The 19,222-nt window shown below is 33.5% G+C and overlaps 5 protein-coding genes across 6 annotated transcripts; 3 read left to right on the top strand and 2 right to left on the bottom strand.

Moving 5' to 3' along the window:
* The first annotated feature begins 2,492 nt into the window (after positions 1 to 2,492).
* LOC9311154 (plant UBX domain-containing protein 2) lies at positions 2,493 to 4,396 on the top strand. Its single transcript, XM_021025254.1, has 3 exons — positions 2,493 to 3,516; positions 3,591 to 3,869; positions 3,972 to 4,396. The coding sequence occupies exons 1-3, from the start codon at positions 2,638 to 2,640 to the stop codon at positions 4,203 to 4,205; spliced, it is 1,392 nt and encodes a 463-aa protein (XP_020880913.1). The 5' UTR covers positions 2,493 to 2,637; the 3' UTR covers positions 4,206 to 4,396.
* On the bottom strand, positions 4,364 to 5,714 carry LOC9312836 (putative ribosome biogenesis protein slx9-like). The gene is made up of 5 exons (XM_021025256.1): positions 5,449 to 5,714; positions 5,260 to 5,318; positions 5,125 to 5,174; positions 4,741 to 4,889; positions 4,364 to 4,661 (listed from the first exon to the last, which is right to left on the bottom strand). The coding sequence occupies exons 1-5, from the start codon at positions 5,466 to 5,468 to the stop codon at positions 4,469 to 4,471; spliced, it is 471 nt and encodes a 156-aa protein (XP_020880915.1). The 5' UTR covers positions 5,469 to 5,714; the 3' UTR covers positions 4,364 to 4,468.
* An 803-nt stretch (positions 5,715 to 6,517) lies between these two features.
* LOC9311153 (glucan endo-1,3-beta-glucosidase 3) lies at positions 6,518 to 9,398 on the top strand. Its single transcript, XM_021025406.1, has 4 exons — positions 6,518 to 6,758; positions 7,529 to 8,782; positions 8,886 to 8,913; positions 9,011 to 9,398. Exons 1-4 carry the CDS (start codon positions 6,701 to 6,703, stop codon positions 9,171 to 9,173), a joined length of 1,503 nt encoding a protein of 500 aa, XP_020881065.1. The 5' UTR covers positions 6,518 to 6,700; the 3' UTR covers positions 9,174 to 9,398.
* Positions 9,399 to 9,415: 17 nt separating this feature from the next.
* LOC9312835 (F-box protein SKIP28) lies at positions 9,416 to 10,614 on the bottom strand. Of its 2 annotated transcripts, none has more exons than XM_021025407.1 (3): positions 10,217 to 10,614; positions 9,902 to 10,138; positions 9,416 to 9,825 (listed from the first exon to the last, which is right to left on the bottom strand). In XM_021025407.1, the coding sequence occupies exons 1-3, from the start codon at positions 10,535 to 10,537 to the stop codon at positions 9,508 to 9,510; spliced, it is 876 nt and encodes a 291-aa protein (XP_020881066.1). In that variant the 5' UTR covers positions 10,538 to 10,614; the 3' UTR covers positions 9,416 to 9,507. The 2 variants fall into 2 exon arrangements, with proteins under 2 accessions (XP_020881066.1, XP_002875084.2); XM_002875038.2 differs by having other exon boundaries at positions 9,416 to 9,819; positions 10,217 to 10,613.
* Positions 10,615 to 17,882: 7,268 nt separating this feature from the next.
* LOC9311152 (pectinesterase inhibitor 11) lies at positions 17,883 to 18,890 on the top strand. The gene has a single exon (XM_002876719.2). It carries the CDS (start codon positions 17,974 to 17,976, stop codon positions 18,649 to 18,651), a length of 678 nt encoding a protein of 225 aa, XP_002876765.1. The 5' UTR covers positions 17,883 to 17,973; the 3' UTR covers positions 18,652 to 18,890.
* Positions 18,891 to 19,222: the final 332 nt, after the last annotated feature.

Genomic DNA, 19,222 nt, shown 5'->3' with positions numbered 1-19,222 from the left:
AATAAAATCCCTCAACTAAAGATGAATCGTAAAAAAACCCCTCAACTATAAATCTAGTGCAAAAACCCCTCAACATTAAATATGTTCATGAAAATTCTCTTTTGTCTCTATTGTCATGAAAATTAGACGGAGGACAGTTAAATTGAAACTGAAAAACGACATATATACACTTAAAAAACATGAATTATAAACAAAAACAATAAAATCTTCTTCTATCTGATTATAAATCATCAAACTAAGCTCCAAAATTCACAAAGTGAAAAATCTAAATTGATGAGCCCTAATTTATCATAGTAAGATTCTCTGAAATTTGTGTGGTGTAAAAGTCGATTAGGAGAGATTCTGAAAAACGTTACGTTTTAATTTGAACTCTCATCCGTCCAATTTTTACGACACTGTAGACAGTGGGGAATTTACATGAACATATTTAAAGTTGAGGGGTTTTTCTACTAAATATATAATTGAGAGGTTTTCTTACGATTTATCTTTAGTTGAGAGGTTTTATTACTAAAAACCCTATATTAATCAAACAAGTATATTCATGTTCGTACAACTAAGTTCTGAAACCCCTTCTAAAGGCATATAATCTTAACTCATATCACAGCGTATTCTCGCATCCCCGTTGATTTAAAGTAAAATAATGTCAATGGTAGGTATAGTTGATTGAATTAGATACTAATCATACTAAAATATATGAATATTTAGTAAACAGAACTTTATAAAGTGTTCAAATTTCGCTGTCAAAAAAAAAAGTGTTCAAATTTATATCATTATGTTTCAAAAAAAAGTAGGGGAGAACTAAAAGCATAAATGGTGGAACAATCAGCTTACGTGACACAGTCTCTATCATCAATTATTCGCCCTATGCTCTGAAGTAGATTAAAATTTGTTTGAAATGTTTTACTTTTTTTTTTTGTATTTCTTTTCATTTTTATGCGTTCGATATTATCCTAGGCCAAAAAAGATGCAGCTACACAAACAAAAAAAAACATTTTTGTGTGTGGATCATTACATCATTTGATTTTATGTTTCCTTTATATTTTACGTTATTAAAAAAAAAAACAAATAAGGTTGCTAAAATTATGTGGCAAATATGGCACTGCGTTTTCGATCCAATGTTAAAGTAGCCATGGCTTATTTAACTATGTTGTAAAAATTGAAATAAAAAATTCAATTTTGAACATGGAATAAAAAAATTACCAAGAAATGAAAGAATATAATTAGACTCAACATGGAGAGAGAAAAAAAAACATATTAAGGAAAAAAGTATTGTCTACTATAAAATTATACATACGATTGTAGATGCTGTCATTATAGGACATGCATATATTAAAGAACTTCCTAAGACATGGTCATCATTTATCCCAGTGTTAGAAAAACTGGTTTTACTACCTGAATCAAATAAAAGTGTACAACAACAGTTCGAGACAATTGGCAACCAATCGTTGTATGCCTATTTCATTGAGGCTACTTCTTTTCGACCGGAGCGTCGATTGAAAATTGGGATGATTCCTCGTACAAGGTGGATAAGCTAATAAATTTGGTGACTGCGACGAAGAGGTGTGAGTGTCGTGTGATGCGTTGTGCCATGGGGGAGGAGGCAATATTTTTATCAGCCCGGGAATATGATCACCACACAGCTTCTAGGGCTTTTTCAAGAACCGTCGGACCCTTTGTCGTCTTTGTTGGTGCTTTTGGATTCAAGACTTCTATGTCTTACTTGTGGAACTCATACAAAGAGGGTGTCACAGTACTTCACTGACTGAATTCAACAATGCAAAAACAATCTCACTAAGAGGCTATGTTAAATCATATAATCCAAAACGAGACGTCTTTGTTTTTGAGCATATATCCACGAGTGTCTCATATGCCAAAAGACCAATGTCTTAAAAATGTGATAATTTAATGCATATTTGGTTGAAGTACTGACATGTACATTTTTTTTAACACAATGACTTTCCTAGCGTAAATTTTTTATCATCTGTATAGTCTCGATTTTAATAAAGATTATTTTTATGATTTTTGTTGATGTTTTATATTAAACAGATAGGTAAGGAACAAAACTAAATTTTCCAAAAGTTGGACGAGTTCATTCCCATCATCATCAACCAAAAAGAGTGATAAGCTTTAGATACAATTTCATTTGTATCTTATGTTTTTCTCTATTGCAAACAGAAAAACCTTCTTTTTTTTTTGTGTGTGGTTTTATTAGATAATACTATTCTTAAATATAAAAATCCAAAAAATAAAATCAAATTAGATATGTAGTGCAAAGGTTTTGTTGTTTATCAACTTTACTTCGTCCAAAATTTTTTTTTTAAATTTTTTATCAACTAACTTGGGCCAATATGAGATGACCCAAAGAAACATACTTGTTGGTATATCTAAGTGCATTGGATTAATAATCAATACAATGATTTGGCCCAAAAAGGCCCATTAATTAGAATTATGACGCAGCAAGGTCAAATTTTTATTCGGCTTAATTACGAAGAGAAGCAAAGCAAAACAGAACAAACACAAAGTCTTCGACGACCAAAGAACAAACAAGATCATCCTCTGATTTTTCAGACACAGATTTATAATTTAAAAAGTTTGTAGCTTTTTGTTTAGCTTGAGATTACACGGGAGAAGAAGAAGATGGATGACGTTAAAGATAAGCTAAAGGGATTCATGAAGAAAGTCAATCTCTCTTCTTCTTCCGGCAAATTCAAAGGCCAAGGTAGGGTTCTCGGATCTTCTTCTTCCTCTGCACCTGGACCCGTTAACCCGATTCATAACCGGTTTAACTCTTCCCAAGCTCCCAATCCGAATCCTAGACCCAGACCCAATTCGAATCCGACTTCGACGCCGTTGCCTGAGAAACCCATATCCTCCTCCGATCAGAAGATTAGTGGGTCAACGAGAAACCCGGATCCTGACCCGGTTCGTGCTCCACAAGATGGGTTTGACCCGTACGGTGCTTTGATAACGTCTTCGAACAGATCTCAGAACGGATATTCTCTGAATATGTTTGAGTGTCCGATCTGTAAAAATCCATTCACGTCAGAGGAAGAAGTCTCTGTTCATGTCGAGAGCTGTCTTGGGAACACTAATGGAGACGAGTCTTCATTTGAGAAGGATGATACTAAGGATAATGATAAATCCGAAATCGAGAAACTTGTGGTTGTGTATCTCTCTGGGAAGCCAAGTGAGAGCTCCATTGATGTTTTGCTTAGGTTGTTTAAGAACATAGTTAAAGAACCTGAGAATGCTAAGTTTAGAAAAGTTAGAATGAGCAATGCTAAGATTAAAGAAGCCATTGGTGATGTTGCGGGAGGTGTTGAGCTTCTTGAGTTAGTTGGATTTGAATTGAAAGAGGAAAATGATGAGATTTGGGCTGTTATGGATGTTCCTGGTGAAGAACAATCGAATTTGATCAGTAAAGTTGTCGGGTTTCTAGAAAAGAGAAAGACAGAGAATTCAGGATCTTCTGTTCAGGTTATGGAACCTGTGGCTCCAAAGAAGATAGATAGAGAGGTATAGTTCTTTTCTTGATCACATTTTTGGTGAGACTTGTTCTTAGAATGGTTTTATTTTGTTTCTTGGTTCAGATTCATGTCTTTTTCTCGGTTTCTGAAAACATAGCATCGAGAATAGAGGTACCTGATTCGTTCTATAGTCTCTCGGCGGATGAAATAAAGAGAGAAGCGGATTTACGGAGGAAAAAGATTGCGGAATCACAGCTTTTGATTCCTCGATCTTATAAGGAGAAACAAGCAAAAGCAGCTAGAAAGAGATACAAAAGAAGTATGATAAGAGTGCAGTTTCCAGACGGAGTTGTGCTTCAAGGTGTGTTTGCTCCATGGGAACCTACCATTGCTCTCTACGAGGTTAAAATCTGTAATCTCTTTAAATGGCACACACCATTTTAGATTTTACTTGATCAAGGCAAAAGTTTTTGATATTTCTGTGATTTTTTGTTGTCTTCTCAGTTTGTGAGCTCTGCTTTGAAAGAACCAAGTTTGCAGTTTGAGCTTCTTGATCCTGTACTGGTTAAACGGCGTGTGATTCCACATACTCCAGCCCCGGGACAGAAACCGATAACCTTAGAGGACGAAGAGCTTGTTCCTTCAGCGCTCATCAAGTTCAGACCGATAGAAACAGACTCTCTCGTCTTTACAGGACTCCGCAATGAACTCTTGGAGATCAGTGAACCACTCTCGTGATCATTTATGTTCCACAGAAGATTTAGCTTGAAACCATAAAATAATTTTACAAATTTAGGTTTCTCTCGTGTATGGTGTGATTAATGAGATGATTTGTGTCGGTGATTCGAGCACATTTTATAGGTTTATGAAAAATTTGTGTCATTTGCACAATAACAAGGATCAAATTTAAAGATTCTTCATTTCCAAAATCATGTTTTTTGTTACTACTATAACAAAACAACAAAACAAAACATAAGTAAATTTATCTCTATAGGACAAGATCAGAAATCCATGGATTCAGCCATTCCTTTTTTCTTATTCCTTTTCTTGCTTCCATTTGTGTTAGTCTTCTTCTTCGGCTTCTCTTCCTCCGGTGGCTGTTGACTTTGCAAATGCTGAAATATCGAACCAATTGGATCAGCTTGAAAAGCTGGATGGTCTAGAACCTTGTTCAATCTTTCCCCTTCCGTTAATCTAAACAACACACAACACAGTCCTTTCAGACGAAAATTACAACAAAGAATGTTAAACAACAAAGGAAATGGAGACTTACACGAGCTTTTGTCTCCTTTTACAGTTCATCTTCAACTCGGGTGCAGGAAGAGCTGACTTCTGCAAAGCATTAAACTCAGGAAGAAACTCCGAGAGGTTGGTGAGATCATACGCCTTTAACTTCTTTTGACGGCTGCGAATTTTCTTCTTCTGAACAAACCGTAATTAGAGTTACCCTCATTAGCAAATCATACATATATATAAAAAGTTCAAAGCTTTCACAATAGCAACCAACTCCATAATAGAAGTAAGCTCATTTAAAAACTCCTACAATGCCTGAACTAAACAATGGACTCAAATTGCAGTATTGCAACATTCTTAATAATTTCTAACAAAGATTGATACTTTCACTAATGGGAAACATAATCCTAGAGGAAGTGTTTACCTTGCCAATCTCCTTTTGGACAGACAAAGAAGTAACTGTATCTTTGACCTCTGCATTCACAAACAAAGTTTCAGACACATTGCAATTTCTTTGTTTAGGAGAAAAAACTTCGAATTCGAGACAATCCGAGCTTACTTGTGTAAAATTGAAGCTTCTTCTCGAATTTCTTATCAGATTTCGTCGTCACTTCCGATCTGAAAGTGAAAATTATGTCAGACTTAGCATCGGTAAAGCAAATCTCAAACACAAAACCATTCCAAAACAAACAAAAAAAATCTGAGCTTCGGATGAATAATTGTTCGAACAAGAGAAGAGAAGCCAAACCCTTTGCTTGGTTTGCCCATTCTGGCAGATTTAAGTGTCTTCAAATTTTCAACGATGTCAAACTCAGGTTAATCGCGAAAGCTAATCGAAATAAGACTTAGGGTTTTAGATTGAACAAAGAGAGTGAAATTTGAGTGCCTTTGCAAATTCGGATCTTATGACCCGACCCGGAAAATGGAACTTGTTTATATCAGTAATGTTGGGCCTACGCAGACATATCTTTCAATCCATTTATGAGCCCAAATGCTGTTTAATTATTTACATCATTGTTTTCCCACATAGTAATAAACAAATTAAAGATAATTGATTTTGCTGACCAAAAAAAAAAACAATTTATATAATGTTCTTCATTTTCTTTTCGACATAACATTTAGCTTTGAAAGACTAAAACAATATCCTATTTTAATTGTTGTATTTTACTTGTTTTATTATCTATCAACATTGACGATGTATTGAAGTAAATATTTTAGAGATACGAACCTTATTTAGACCCGAAATGGCAAGAAGAAAATAACAAGAAAAAATAAAAAGAGAAAAGATAAGCAACAAAAAGACTGACCAAAAAATTCTAGCCTGTAAATGATTAAAGAATCTCTCATATAAATTCTTTAAAGGAAAAAAAACAGCAAAATAGTTAACAAATGAAAATAGATGTTGCACAAAAAAAGAAAGAAAAAACAGAAATAAATGATTACTCGTGTGATATATAAATAGTTCAGACTCATAAATTAAAAGAAACAAGGATATTTTTTAAAATGCATAGATGACCGTTGAACTGAATCAACTGTGATTCACTGCCACTGCACAGGACAATTAAAACATTGGCTACAAAATACACCAAACAAAAAATCTATTTACCATAAATTTGAAGAAACAAAAAAAGAATCCTAGAACATATTTATTTAAAGGTGAGTAAGGTTAGTTTTAAACGAAAATAAAAGCAATTTTTTCCACCGAAAAATAAATTATTAATATTTTTAGTGGTAAGATACATCTTTTTCAGCAGAAAAAAAAAACTCAGAAACCCAACTTTAGCCTTTAGGCTTCAAGTTATATATTAAAATCTTTTGAAGCGAACTGGTTCTTAATTTCTCACTTTCTTTTTTTCTCTATACCTATTTCTTTATAAATATTATTTTTGTCTTGGTAGGATTTTGTTCTCGTGGTTTACTTCAGAGAACCTCGAGACCTGTCTTGTCTTTATGCTTCAGAAGCAAATCAAAGCATCTCCCCAAGATTTGAAGCTCCATCAATGGCTGCCCTTCTTCTTCTTTTCCTTTTCCTCTTTGCAAGCTCTGCTCTCTCCCAAGGTAATAATTTCTGAAATTTCTTCTCTTGAATCTTTAAATCAACTTAAAGAAACCCATTTCTTGCTTAATAAATCTGTTGATTTTTCTATGTTTCTTCTCTCACTCTCACTCGTGGAATCTTCTTCTACTTTAGTGGTTTAAGTTTTCTCTGTTTCTTTGTGTGTTTTTTCACTGAAGGATCTCTTTCTTGTGCTCACTAATTAGAAAATGTGTTGTTTATGTGCTTCCTTCATTTTTGCAAATCTTTTGTTAACAACTCCATAACCATAAAACCAAAAAAAACCTCCACAACCATAGATGAGTTCTCTTTGTTTTCTATTAATGCAAAAACAATCTGATAATTTCAGGGAAGTTTTATTCATTTTAGATGATTTTTTCTGGGTGTTCTCATGTCATTAAGGGTTTTACTTTTCCCCAAGAAAGATGAAGACTTTAATTGAAAAATCTTAGTTTTTTAAATTAATATTCCAATGTTCCCATTCTTTTTAATGGGGAATGAGAATCTCAAGATATTGCATCCCAGCTCATATGCTTCTCAGTAGTACTCTGCAATCTAACTGGACCAAACTGTCCTTGGAGCTGGTTGCATCCATACACTTCAGTGTAAGGGCATTTTCGCATTTTCGCTTTTTCGCACCAGCCAATGACGAAACTCTTTTTGACTCTTTTGCATTAGCAATTTGGTTTTACTAATGCTTATTGTGGAGAATTGGATCGACCAGTTTACGGATTTTCATGTGAATTGTTTCGTTTTTAATATGTTATTTCAGATTCTTTGATCGGTGTGAATATTGGTACTGAAGTGACAAACATGCCAAGTCCAACACAAGTAGTAGCACTCCTCAAATCACAGAACATCAACCGCGTCCGCCTCTATGACGCAGACCGCTCAATGCTTCTCGCGTTTGCTCACACCGGCGTTCAAGTTATAATCTCAGTCCCTAACGACCAGCTTCTCGGTATCAGCCAATCAAATGCAACTGCAGCCAATTGGGTCACTAGAAATGTAGCTGCTTATTACCCTGCGACCAACATTACCACAATCGCGGTCGGATCAGAAGTCCTAACCAGCCTACCAAACGCAGCGTCTGTCCTCGTCTCAGCCCTCAAATACATCCAAGCTGCTCTCATCACCGCCAATCTTGACCGTCAGATCAAAGTATCGACCCCTCACTCTTCAACCATCATTCTTGATTCTTTCCCTCCTTCACAAGCTTTCTTCAACAAGACTTGGGATCCAGTTATTGTCCCTCTCCTCAAATTCCTACAGTCCACAGGATCGCCATTGCTGCTCAACGTTTACCCGTATTTCGACTATGTTCAGTCCAATGGAGTTATACCACTTGACTATGCGCTTTTCCAACCTCTCCAAGCCAACAAAGAAGCTGTAGACGCCAACACATTGTTACATTACACAAATGTTTTTGATGCAATTGTCGACGCTGCATATTTTGCAATGTCCTATCTTAACTTCACCAACATTCCAATCGTGGTCACAGAATCCGGATGGCCATCTAAAGGAGGCCCGTCTGAGCACGACGCAACTGTAGAGAACGCAAACACTTACAATAGCAATTTGATCCAGCACGTGATCAACAAGACTGGAACGCCAAAACACCCGGGAACTGCAGTTACTACATACATCTACGAGCTTTATAATGAGGATACGAGGCCAGGACCGATATCTGAGAAGAACTGGGGGCTGTTTTATACAAACGGGACTCCGGTTTACACATTGCGTTTGGCTGGTGCAGGGGCGATTCTGGCAAATGATACTACAAACCAGACATTTTGTATAGCGAAGGAAAAGGTTGATAAAAAGATGCTTCAGGCAGCTCTTGACTGGGCTTGCGGTCCAGGGAAAGTCGATTGCTCGGCACTGATGCAGGGAGAGTCATGTTATGAACCCGACGACGTGGTTGCACATTCTACTTATGCGTTTAATGCTTATTACCAGAAGATGGGAAAAGCTTCAGGAAGCTGTGATTTCAAAGGAGTTGCTACAGTCACTACCACTGATCCAAGTATGTGAATCTCTCAAACATTATCATTCACCTCTTTCCAAAGAGAATACCTACCGCTCTGTATCTGAAAATGGGGTTTATGTTCTTCTGATTGTCTCTGCAGGTCGAGGAACATGTGTGTTCCCTGGAAGGTAACATACTTATTCTTCTGCTCACAAAAGATTCAAGTTTAAATATCCAAACGAAATAAGCTCACCTCTTTTGTATCGACTTCTCTACGTTTTGCAGTGCAAAAAGCAATCAGACACTTGGAAACAACACCACGGCGTTAGCCCCCTCAGCGAACTCTACAACATCTGGATGCATCCCAAAGTACTATCATCCTCACGCATCTTTCGGTGACTTAACATTACTCTCCCTTCTACTGATCGTTGCCTTAGTATTCTTGTAGAAACTCTGAAAAGAACAACAACAACTCTCAATTCTTGTTTCTCTAAATTTTAACTTCTTTCTTTGCAACACTTGAGACAAAAGAGCTCGGTGGGTTTGTTCTCTCTGTGTCTAGTTGTCTACCCAGTTTTGTTGATCATCTCCTTTTAACAAGGAGTTCATTGAGGGTAGCCTGTAGGTTCGGCTTCAAGATCATCGATGATTGTAACTAATTCCTGTGTTGAAAGCTTGATTCTTTCTTTCTTTTTTCTATCCATGAGTATGGCTGAATATTTAACAATCCAAGCTATTCATATACAAAATAGAAAAAGTTGCAGACAACAAGTGTTTTTCTTTTAGATTTGATAGTCGACTTCATATGGGTTTGTACCTGCCCTATAGTAACAAGCTTCGCATTCAAACGAAGGCCGAGACGCAGCATCAGAGATTGCAATCTCATGTCGACGAGTGCTGTGAATAGTGCAATAGGGTTTATTGCAGAACCTGCACTTGGGAAGCACAAGCCAACATTCAAGACACAGAACGTCGTCATTACCACACGCTGCTTCTTGACTCTCAGTATCTGGAGCAACAAGGCACACTGAGCACTCTGCACATCTAGGGATACAAAGCCAGCATCCCCGGCACTTGCGTTCATTCGTTTGCTTCTGGTTCTTCAACCAAGAAAAAAAACATGATATTAGCGGTATTAAGAGTCTCAATGATCTTTATCTTCAGAGTTTTACTTACACATGATTCTCTTGAGCAAGGCGGAATCATCATTACTTGATCGCATTTGGGACAGACCTCGACGTCGATTGTTCCCTCGGGAGAAAGGTAAGTCGAAAGTGCTAAGAGATGTTGTTTGGTAAAGCCATTGACGCCATTGATGTGAAGTGTCTCCAGTTTATGATTGTTCTTGGACAAGCTTTCAACACATTCCATGATTCCTTTAGGAGTCAATACAGAGCATCCAGGCACAATTATCTGAGAGAAAACGTTTCAGATTCTCAATTCCAGATAGATCTAATCCTAGGGTTTCATCATCAATCAAATGAAAATTACCTTAGTGATGAGAGGATTCGCATCCACCACACGACGGAGTCCTTTGTCGGTAACCCTAAGACATTGACGGAGAATCAGAGTCTTGAGCTTCCCGGCGGATTTCGAAGTGATCTCCGATAGAATATCGTCGGTCAGACGAGAGCTCAACGGTGGTTCAATAACGAAGTTTGTCCACAAGGCGGTTTCGTCTCTGATGGCGTCTCTGAGCGATCGAGAAACGCGAGTCATAGAGAGAAGCTCGAACAAGGAATGAAGATAAGGAAGAACAATCAATAAAACCTCGTGAACTGATCGCCATTCTTCTTCCTCCTCTCTCATCATAGTTCTTAGAATTTGCTCTGCTCTTTTTTTTTTTTCTTTCTTATCCTTTAAGCGAATGATGATCAGATGAATCAATGCCACTTCTTACAAAGAAGCCAAATGTTTGAATAGTTTGACTCGCCGAGAACTATTTGGGCTCAAACATGTTGGGCCTAAAAGCCGATACATAAATTCTGTAAGCAAAGAATGACAATATTATTACTAACTTCAGCCGTTTTTCATTAGAAGCCCATAACTAGGCCCACGTAATCGAAGAACAATAGCAATGAGAGAGAGATTTGATTTATTGTTTCTGTTGCTGTCACCAATAATAGTAACATTAAACCAATCATATTCGTTCGTTAGTGTTGATTCAATGAGACATTTTTGTGGCAATTTTTCGCAGCTTCACCTTTGGAGATGTCTCTAGGGACCAGATATCATAGTCAAATGAATTACATGATTACTCCTTTAACTATTTTTTTTTTTGTCATTCTTGCCAATTTTTATGGTACAAAACATTGTGTTTGTTCAAAGTTTATACTAGTTATAAATAATGATACGTTTAGAAATTAATGATAGTGTTGAGAAAATAAAGGTACTTTAACCATGATCATTAGGATACCAAGAAATAATATAATTAAGGATTTAACTAATCTTTTTCTATAGATAAGCAAAATGGCATATTCTTGATTATTTTGCTAAGCATCATAAGTTATGTACTTTGGAAAATGCCAAAAAAAATACTTTACCTTTTTTTTACCTATTCAAGGGAGAGTTTATGCTAGAAGTAAGTAGGCAAAATAATTATGGAATTATCTTCCGAAACTGCAGAACTAATAATCCTAATGAAATATATGAAATTTTAATCGGTAGTACAAAATTTTTCATGAACCTTCAAACTTGATCTCATGTTTTGTGAACAAAATAGGTGAGTCACGGTAATGTCATCTTCTTTTGTAACGGTCATATTTCACTCAACAATCTAATCTCTAATATGTCACTTGTTTATATGCAGTCCTATCACACGTGAAGTGCTTCTCATCAATTTTTGATGTACATCAAAGGTACTTTTGTATATATTAAAATTTATACACACTATATCACAGTCAAAATGAATTACATGATTACTCCTTTAACTAATTTTTATTTTATGTTATTCTTGCCAAATTTTCTATTACAAACATTGTGTTTGTTCAAAGTTTGTACTAGTTATATGAATTGACACATTTAGAAACTAATGATAGTGATAAACTATTAAGTGTGCCAGCTGATTTCGACATCGTTGACGAAGTTCTGGACTATGTGGAGTTGTGCCAACTTCAATATATTTTTGGTTCGGTCCCTAAATCGGACATAACTATCATTGGTTGCAAATATAACATCCAGTTTGCACAAGGTAACATTTAATCAAATAAAATATTCTTTATAGATTTTTTAACATTTTCTTACTACTGTTTATTTTTCGGTTCTTAGGATCACGTACATATGTCATTAATAAATGACGATTTACGGTCAAAAACCAAGGCGACCACAGTATGTCAATACATGGTCAATTAATCTTACATCTTATATATAAATAAAATAAAAGTATACATTAACATTTTTTTTCTTTAAATTGTTGTTGGGCAATTGTATCTACATAGTTTGTTACCACTGTGAGACACATCTCGATGCACGACACAACTTACGTTGAGTATTTAGCTCGATACTTGGTGGATTTCACTAGACCGGAATTACGTTGTCTATCTAGAAAAACCCACTTTTGCTATCCTCTACTTGTGAAGGATGCATTGGAGTTCATCAGCAAGAAGGGAATTGAAAGAAAAGATGCACGTCCTTTTTGTCAAACATGTGAAAAAGATCTTCAAACTTACTAGGATACATCATAGAAGCGATCACACTGGATAAATTTGAAGAAGTTGTTGAAGCATTATAGCGGCATTCCATTGCGTGTGATATTATGATTTTCAAACGAGGGTATGGTTAAATAGGAGATGTAAGTTCTAAATATCTTAAAAATCAAACATGCAAGTTCTAAATATCCTGAAAATCAGATTTGTTTTACATATCAATTTCTTTTTTTTGGAGAAAATTTACCATGGACATACTTCTCGGATTTCCCAATATATGTCAAATCATTCTGGAAACAATGATTTTGACTGCGATTTTGGGTCTGCTAATAAAGCATGCAAAAAAAAAAGGTGTAAGGATACTTTAACTGTGATCATTAGGATACCAATATAAATTATTAAGGGTTTAACTAATCTTTTTCTATAAATAAGCAAAATGACATATTTTTTTATTGTTTTGCTAAATATATATTATGTACTTTGGAAAATGTCAAAAATATAATTACAAATAACAATAGATTATATATTTTCATATACATATTTATTAATATGGTTTTAAAAAATTTTGTTTGTTTGTTCATGTAAACCACGTTTTCTTTTCAATAATTAAAATCTAAGTAATATTTAAGTGAAAAACTATATATATATATATATATATATATATATGTAAACTATTTGGAGAACAATTTTAAGCTATATTCCATCTTTTCATTATTCCACGCAATTCATGTTATATTGATAAACTTTATTTTAGTGATTTAATCTTGATAAGAGTTTCACTAATGATCAGGATTATCGAACCGTTTTAAACAATTATCTTATTATATAAAGTATGGTTTACAAAGTTAATGACTCATATGATCGTGACATGACAAATCTATCGATCTTAGATTTTGACACGTGTAAAACAAAAATTTCCTTTTTAAAATAAAAAAGAAGATAATTGAAAGTAATTACAAATTTAAATAATTTTAAAAATGTAAAAGATAATTATAAGAATAATTGTAAATAATTAATATTTCTATAAAAAATGTCAAATAATAATAAAGAAATTATATGTTTTTTTATATTTCAATTAAACAAGAAAAAAATCATGCAAATTTATTAAAAAGGAAACATATGTTATTATATTAATTTAAAATTTGATATTATTTATCACAATTTCTTTTCCAATTAGAAATATGTGATGATTTAATTAAACTAATCCTCATATTATTTATTTGAGTTTATTTTTCAATTAGAAATATGTGAGATCAAATTTTTTTTTTCGTTTTTGTAATATTTTTTTACTCAACTGTTTTTTTTTGTTTGTCCTCAATTATGATTGTAGTATAGTTAGATTATTTATTTCAATTTTTCTTTTCATATTTAAATTATCAAAGATTCATATATCATCATGTTTATAATTTTTTTTTTTAGTTTAACTGTTGTATCTTTAAATTATTTATTTTGGTTTCTACATTCAGTTTAAATTATATAAGATTTATAATATATCATAGTTCTAATGATTTTAGATAACGATATGTGTCATGATTTATATTACAAATTTACATTATTTATATCAATATTATTTTCTAATTAGAAATATGTGATGATTTTAAGTAAAGTTTTATATTGTTTTATTTGAAATTCTTGAATATGTGAGAAACATATATGCTTCTTTTTTGTTTATGATATTTTGACTTTAATTATACTATTTCAAAATTGTTTATTTCAATTTTTATGTTCATATTTGAATTATATAAGATTCATATATCATCGTGCTATAATTTTCTGAATTTATTAATTTTTATTGATTAATCATAAAGTTATTGCAATCGAATATATAGGAATCGAACCCGCAACGTTAGCTTGGAAGGCTAAAGAATTTAGTCGATTTATCATCTTTATATTTTTAACGTGACTAATTAAACACTACTTTAGTTTTATTCACCAACTTTATGATGAATATTTTTAATTTTTGTTCTCCATATAAGTATACCATGAATTATTGTTATGTGATTTATCTTTCATTCGAAATAATTTTGAATTAATAATTTTAGTGGTTAACAAAATAAGGCAACAGTGAAAAAGTAAATATTGTTTTTACTTTTGAAAAAAAATTTCTACTTACAACATTGTTAATTAATTTTTTGTTAAATTTGATTTTAATTTTAAAAAAAATAAACTCGTCCATCGGACGGGTCTTTATCTAGTACTCTATAAACAATAGAAATATAGTGACAATTATACATGTTAGATCATTATGCATATATTAAAAATATATGATATTGGTGGAGCAGAATGAAAGAAAGTTTTTTTTATAGGATGATGAGTGGTGTAAGTTATATTAAGATAAGAAATACATTTAAGGAGTTATATTTTTTTGTAAAATTAGTAGGATAACCATTGAAATTATAAATTTTAGTCAATACTCTCTCCGTTTCAATTTAGTTGTCGTTTTAGGATTTAAATTTTGTTTCATAATAGTTGTCGTTTTAGGTTTTCAAAGCAAATGTTCGGTGAAAATTCCAGTTTTATCCCTACTGTTTTAATGTTTTGACCAATGAAATTTTTTTATAAAATATATTAATAAAGGGTAAAACAGAAAATTTAGTGCTTTTCTTAATTTGTGTGCAAAAACCTTAAACGACAACTAAAACGAAACGGAGGGAGTATGATTTTAATCAAGTAGTAAATGTATTTTAGTGGGGTTGAGACCTTAAAATTGTTAACTCAACCCAACTCAACTCATTAACCTATGAGTTTCTAATTAAATGATTTCATGGGTTGATTCAACTCATTTAGAATATTTTTAGATTTCATCAAATGAGTTTTAAATTAATTTTCTTATATTATCATATTGTAGACAATAAAAACATATCCATAGAAAGGGAGAAAAAAAAAACACCTGCCTCTGAAAAAGAGTCTGAAATCAAAATGAAAATGTAATAATTGCATGAGAACTTTTGTTTCAAAACCTAACCACAGCTTTTAAACAACTCGTGCATGATTGTATCATCTATGCTGCCATAATTCACGGCGTTTGAACGTTGGAAATGGATATGAATGATAGCTGGTAAGTGGTAAATATTGTTTTTTTTTTTTTACTTTTTTCACTTGACCTCACAAATTCACTTGTAAGTAAAATGAACATTAATAATCCAATATTCTTTTTCAAAATCTCGAACCAGTAAATTATTTTTTTATTAATCAATAAAACATCGTTTGTTTTTGTCAAAAATAATTTGGTCGAGGTTGTTAGTTAAAAAAAACAGGTAGGTGGGTAATTAAAGAGAGCTTTAGGAGCAAAATATATCATCATAGAATAAATGTTCCCATGTGGCCTCTATCTTTATGTCCTATCTATTTTTATTTAAATTATATCATCATAGAATAAATGTTCCCATGTAAATTTAACTAATCAAGTGTAGATTTTGAGCCAATCTCGCCACGAATTTCTACAAAGTTAAAGTCCGTAATCAACTAAAATCATGATTATGTATTTGATTTTATTTTGTTTCTTGAAAAGTTGACTAAACCAAACTAACTTTTTATTTTTAATCTTTATCAGTGAAGATAGTATCTTCTCCAACCGAATGGCCGGCCTTCTCAGTGTATTTGGAAGACTTGAAGAGTGATAAGGAAAAATTCTCAAATTTTTCTTTATCTTTAATTCCGCGTAGCGCAAATGTAAAAGCGGATAATTTGGCACGAAAAATTCGTACTGAACTGCATCATATCACTTATGTAAACAACATTCCCCAGGAATGGCTCTTTTGAGCATCTATTTTATTTAAACTGTTGACAACAAAAAAAAAAAAAAAAAAAAGTTGACTAAACCAAAATGGACCCTCCTCATAGTCATAGATAATGTTAATGGCCGTCTTTTAAAACAAGACAATAGAAGTCGTTACCTCCATCTCCATCGCATTAGTAGCCAACACTCAACCCCCACTCAAATATATTTAGGAGCTTTAGGAAGAAAAAAATTGGCTTATTATTATAAAAATAGTTATTTTAAAAAAATTGGGCTTTTACAATTTTTATTTTTTTTATAAAAAACAATTATGCCTTTTAAAATATAATTTCTGATTAATGATAATTTTTTTAAAATGATTAAACATTTTTATATATAAATTTTGCAAAAAAAAACTTTGGACCGGGGCTGCCAACACTCTTCAAAAGACCAAACTAAAAATATTTATATACATCAACTATATTTAACCGTAGATAAAAAGGGGAAATTAATTTATATATAACGAGTATGCGTGTATATTTACACTATGTCTTACGCCAATAACAATGAGTCATCATAACCCTAAGTATTTGCTTTCCAGAGAAGTACCATTCTACGTCTCCACAAAAAGCATGGTTGGTCTAATACCATAATAAATTATTTCCAAATTGATAATTTCCTAACAACATGGCCATAATGCGATTTCAGATCCTATAGTAGAACAAAAGGTTTACAATTTGTAGATTATAAGTTTTCATATACGTTAGAAATGTTTTGCTTGTTATCAATAGGTTGTGCGATATAATCAAGTAAACATTCATTTGGTATTAGATAGAGCGCAAGAATTAATTCAAACAAATGGGGGAAAACGATTTTTTTAACGTCTAATGTAATGAATCTATATCTTAAAAAATGAAAATACATGTCAAAAGAACCATATAGATATATAATTTGATTTATCATCAATTATTTTGGATATGTATTATGTAACCTCTCACGTCTGTTGAACCTTCACATCATATATGTACGCACTAATTTGTATCGTTAAAATTATTGGAGATGATTATGAATGGTGTTTAAGTATTGCGTGACCGAACATTACTCTCACGCATTAATTACTTTGGTACGACAAATGAAAACACCATCCCACAATCGCAAAATAAAGAAGGTAGGCGAATCTCCATGGAATCTCCCAACTTTTGTGGCTCCCATTCGAATATTGAGGTTTTTTGTCACCTAAATAAAAGTTTCTATACCCACCAACTAGCTTAAACACCTTGTAAGACTTCGAACTTAATTAGAACATGTATAATTCGTCGCAAAAAGTATTTATCTTTTCCAACTATTCCCCAAAATAACTATAATAAAAAGTTATCTGTTTTGTATAATTAATATATACTATCGACCATATGTGATGCAATATCAATTTTGATTTTTAATTGGTTGAAATCAATTTGTACACAATATTGTTCGATACGAGTACTGAAAAATTAGCTAGTTTATTTGTCTTAATGTTGCTTTTTCTCCATCTTTTAGATACATATATACAGAGGTAGAAATACACTTGAACTAATGTATTTATTTGGAATTATCGAAAGGATAGGACCAAGTATGTACTTTCCTCCTATCAAAAAGTATGTAGTTCCATAACGACATGGCTCAGGCTCATCGTAATGTGAAACTATATAGGTCTTACCCTTTTAACTGAAAACATAATCCGTGATTTCACACATTTCAGACAAAATGATTAGTGGCAATCTAGTAAATCCACATACTAAGGATGGATAAAATTGTAACATGAAAACCCATCCCTAAGGCCTACATAAACCGCCAATCACTCCTCTAAAATCTTACAGGAGAAGAAGCAATTTCGGAAAATAGTGAAAATGGTAGGCCAAAGTCATCCGACGACGTTTCTATTCTTCACCACCTTTCTCTTCATATGCGGATCAATCTCAGCCGTCCGTTTGCCTCCACGACCAAACACTACAACAACCAACGATCTAGATTTCATCCGAACAAGCTGCAACGCTACTCTATATCCAGACGTCTGCTTCACGTCACTCGCCGGCTACGCCTCCGCCGTTCAAGACAGTCCGGCGAGGCTAGCCAAGCTCGCAATCGGCGTTTCACTATCGCAAGCCAAATCCACGGCGGCTTATCTCTCCAAACTCTCACGCTCCGCCGCCGTAACCTCTGCGGCTAGATACTCCGGCGATGGCCACCAAACTGCTTCCGCCGTAATCCGTGACTGCGTTTCCAACGTTGAAGATGCAGTGGACGAGATGAGAGGATCTCTCCGACAACTACGCGACATGAACGGCAGAGGTAGCGTCCCTGCGGCTCGCAGGTCGGTGGAAACGTTTAGGTTTCAGATGAGTAACGTGCAGACGTGGATGAGTGCAGCATTGACGGATGAGGACACGTGTACGGATGGATTTGAAGATATGGACGAAGGAGGATTGATTAAGACGACTGTTTGTGATAGGCTCGAGGAAGTGAAGAGGTTAACGAGTAATGCTCTTGCCCTTGTTAACACTTATGCCAACAATGGAGCTCCATGATCATAAGACCATGAGGAGTTTTAACTTTGATTTTAAGTGTTTCTTTTGATAATTTAATACATTATGGGTTCTAAGTTATAAGTAATAGTTTGTGTGGGAGGAAACTGAAAGTTAAGGGCAAGCTTCTAAAAGGTACTAGGGGTTTATGCTTGGTCATCTCTGTTATGTTGATATGATTACGATTTCGTGATGTTTTAAATTTGGTTCTTGCTTTAATCCGAGTTTAACGGGTTCAGAGAGATGTTTATCTTTAATATATATGATTTACTAATTAAACTGCATGATGATATATAAATATATTATATAATTGTAAGAATATGTATGTATGAATATAGTAGATATATAGATCACAAATTCACAATCACATGGAGTAGTTATAAGTTTTGTTGTGTTTTTTTCTTCTCTCGACCCGTGAAATGAGTAGGACTTGTGTTCATACTCATTTCATACACACTTTTGTGTGTGTCTATAAATTTTTGTTAATGGTCCCACTCAAGTCCTTCCTAACAACAACAAAAAAAACATCTGTCTTTTACTCACGAGATTGCACTGTGTCCAAACTGATCACACT

This window comes from Arabidopsis lyrata (assembly GCF_000004255.2).
Source record: "Arabidopsis lyrata subsp. lyrata unplaced genomic scaffold ARALYscaffold_5, whole genome shotgun sequence".
In the NCBI taxonomy this organism is placed as follows: domain Eukaryota; kingdom Viridiplantae; phylum Streptophyta; class Magnoliopsida; order Brassicales; family Brassicaceae; genus Arabidopsis; species Arabidopsis lyrata.
This window is presented reverse-complemented; position numbering and strand designations above follow the sequence as displayed.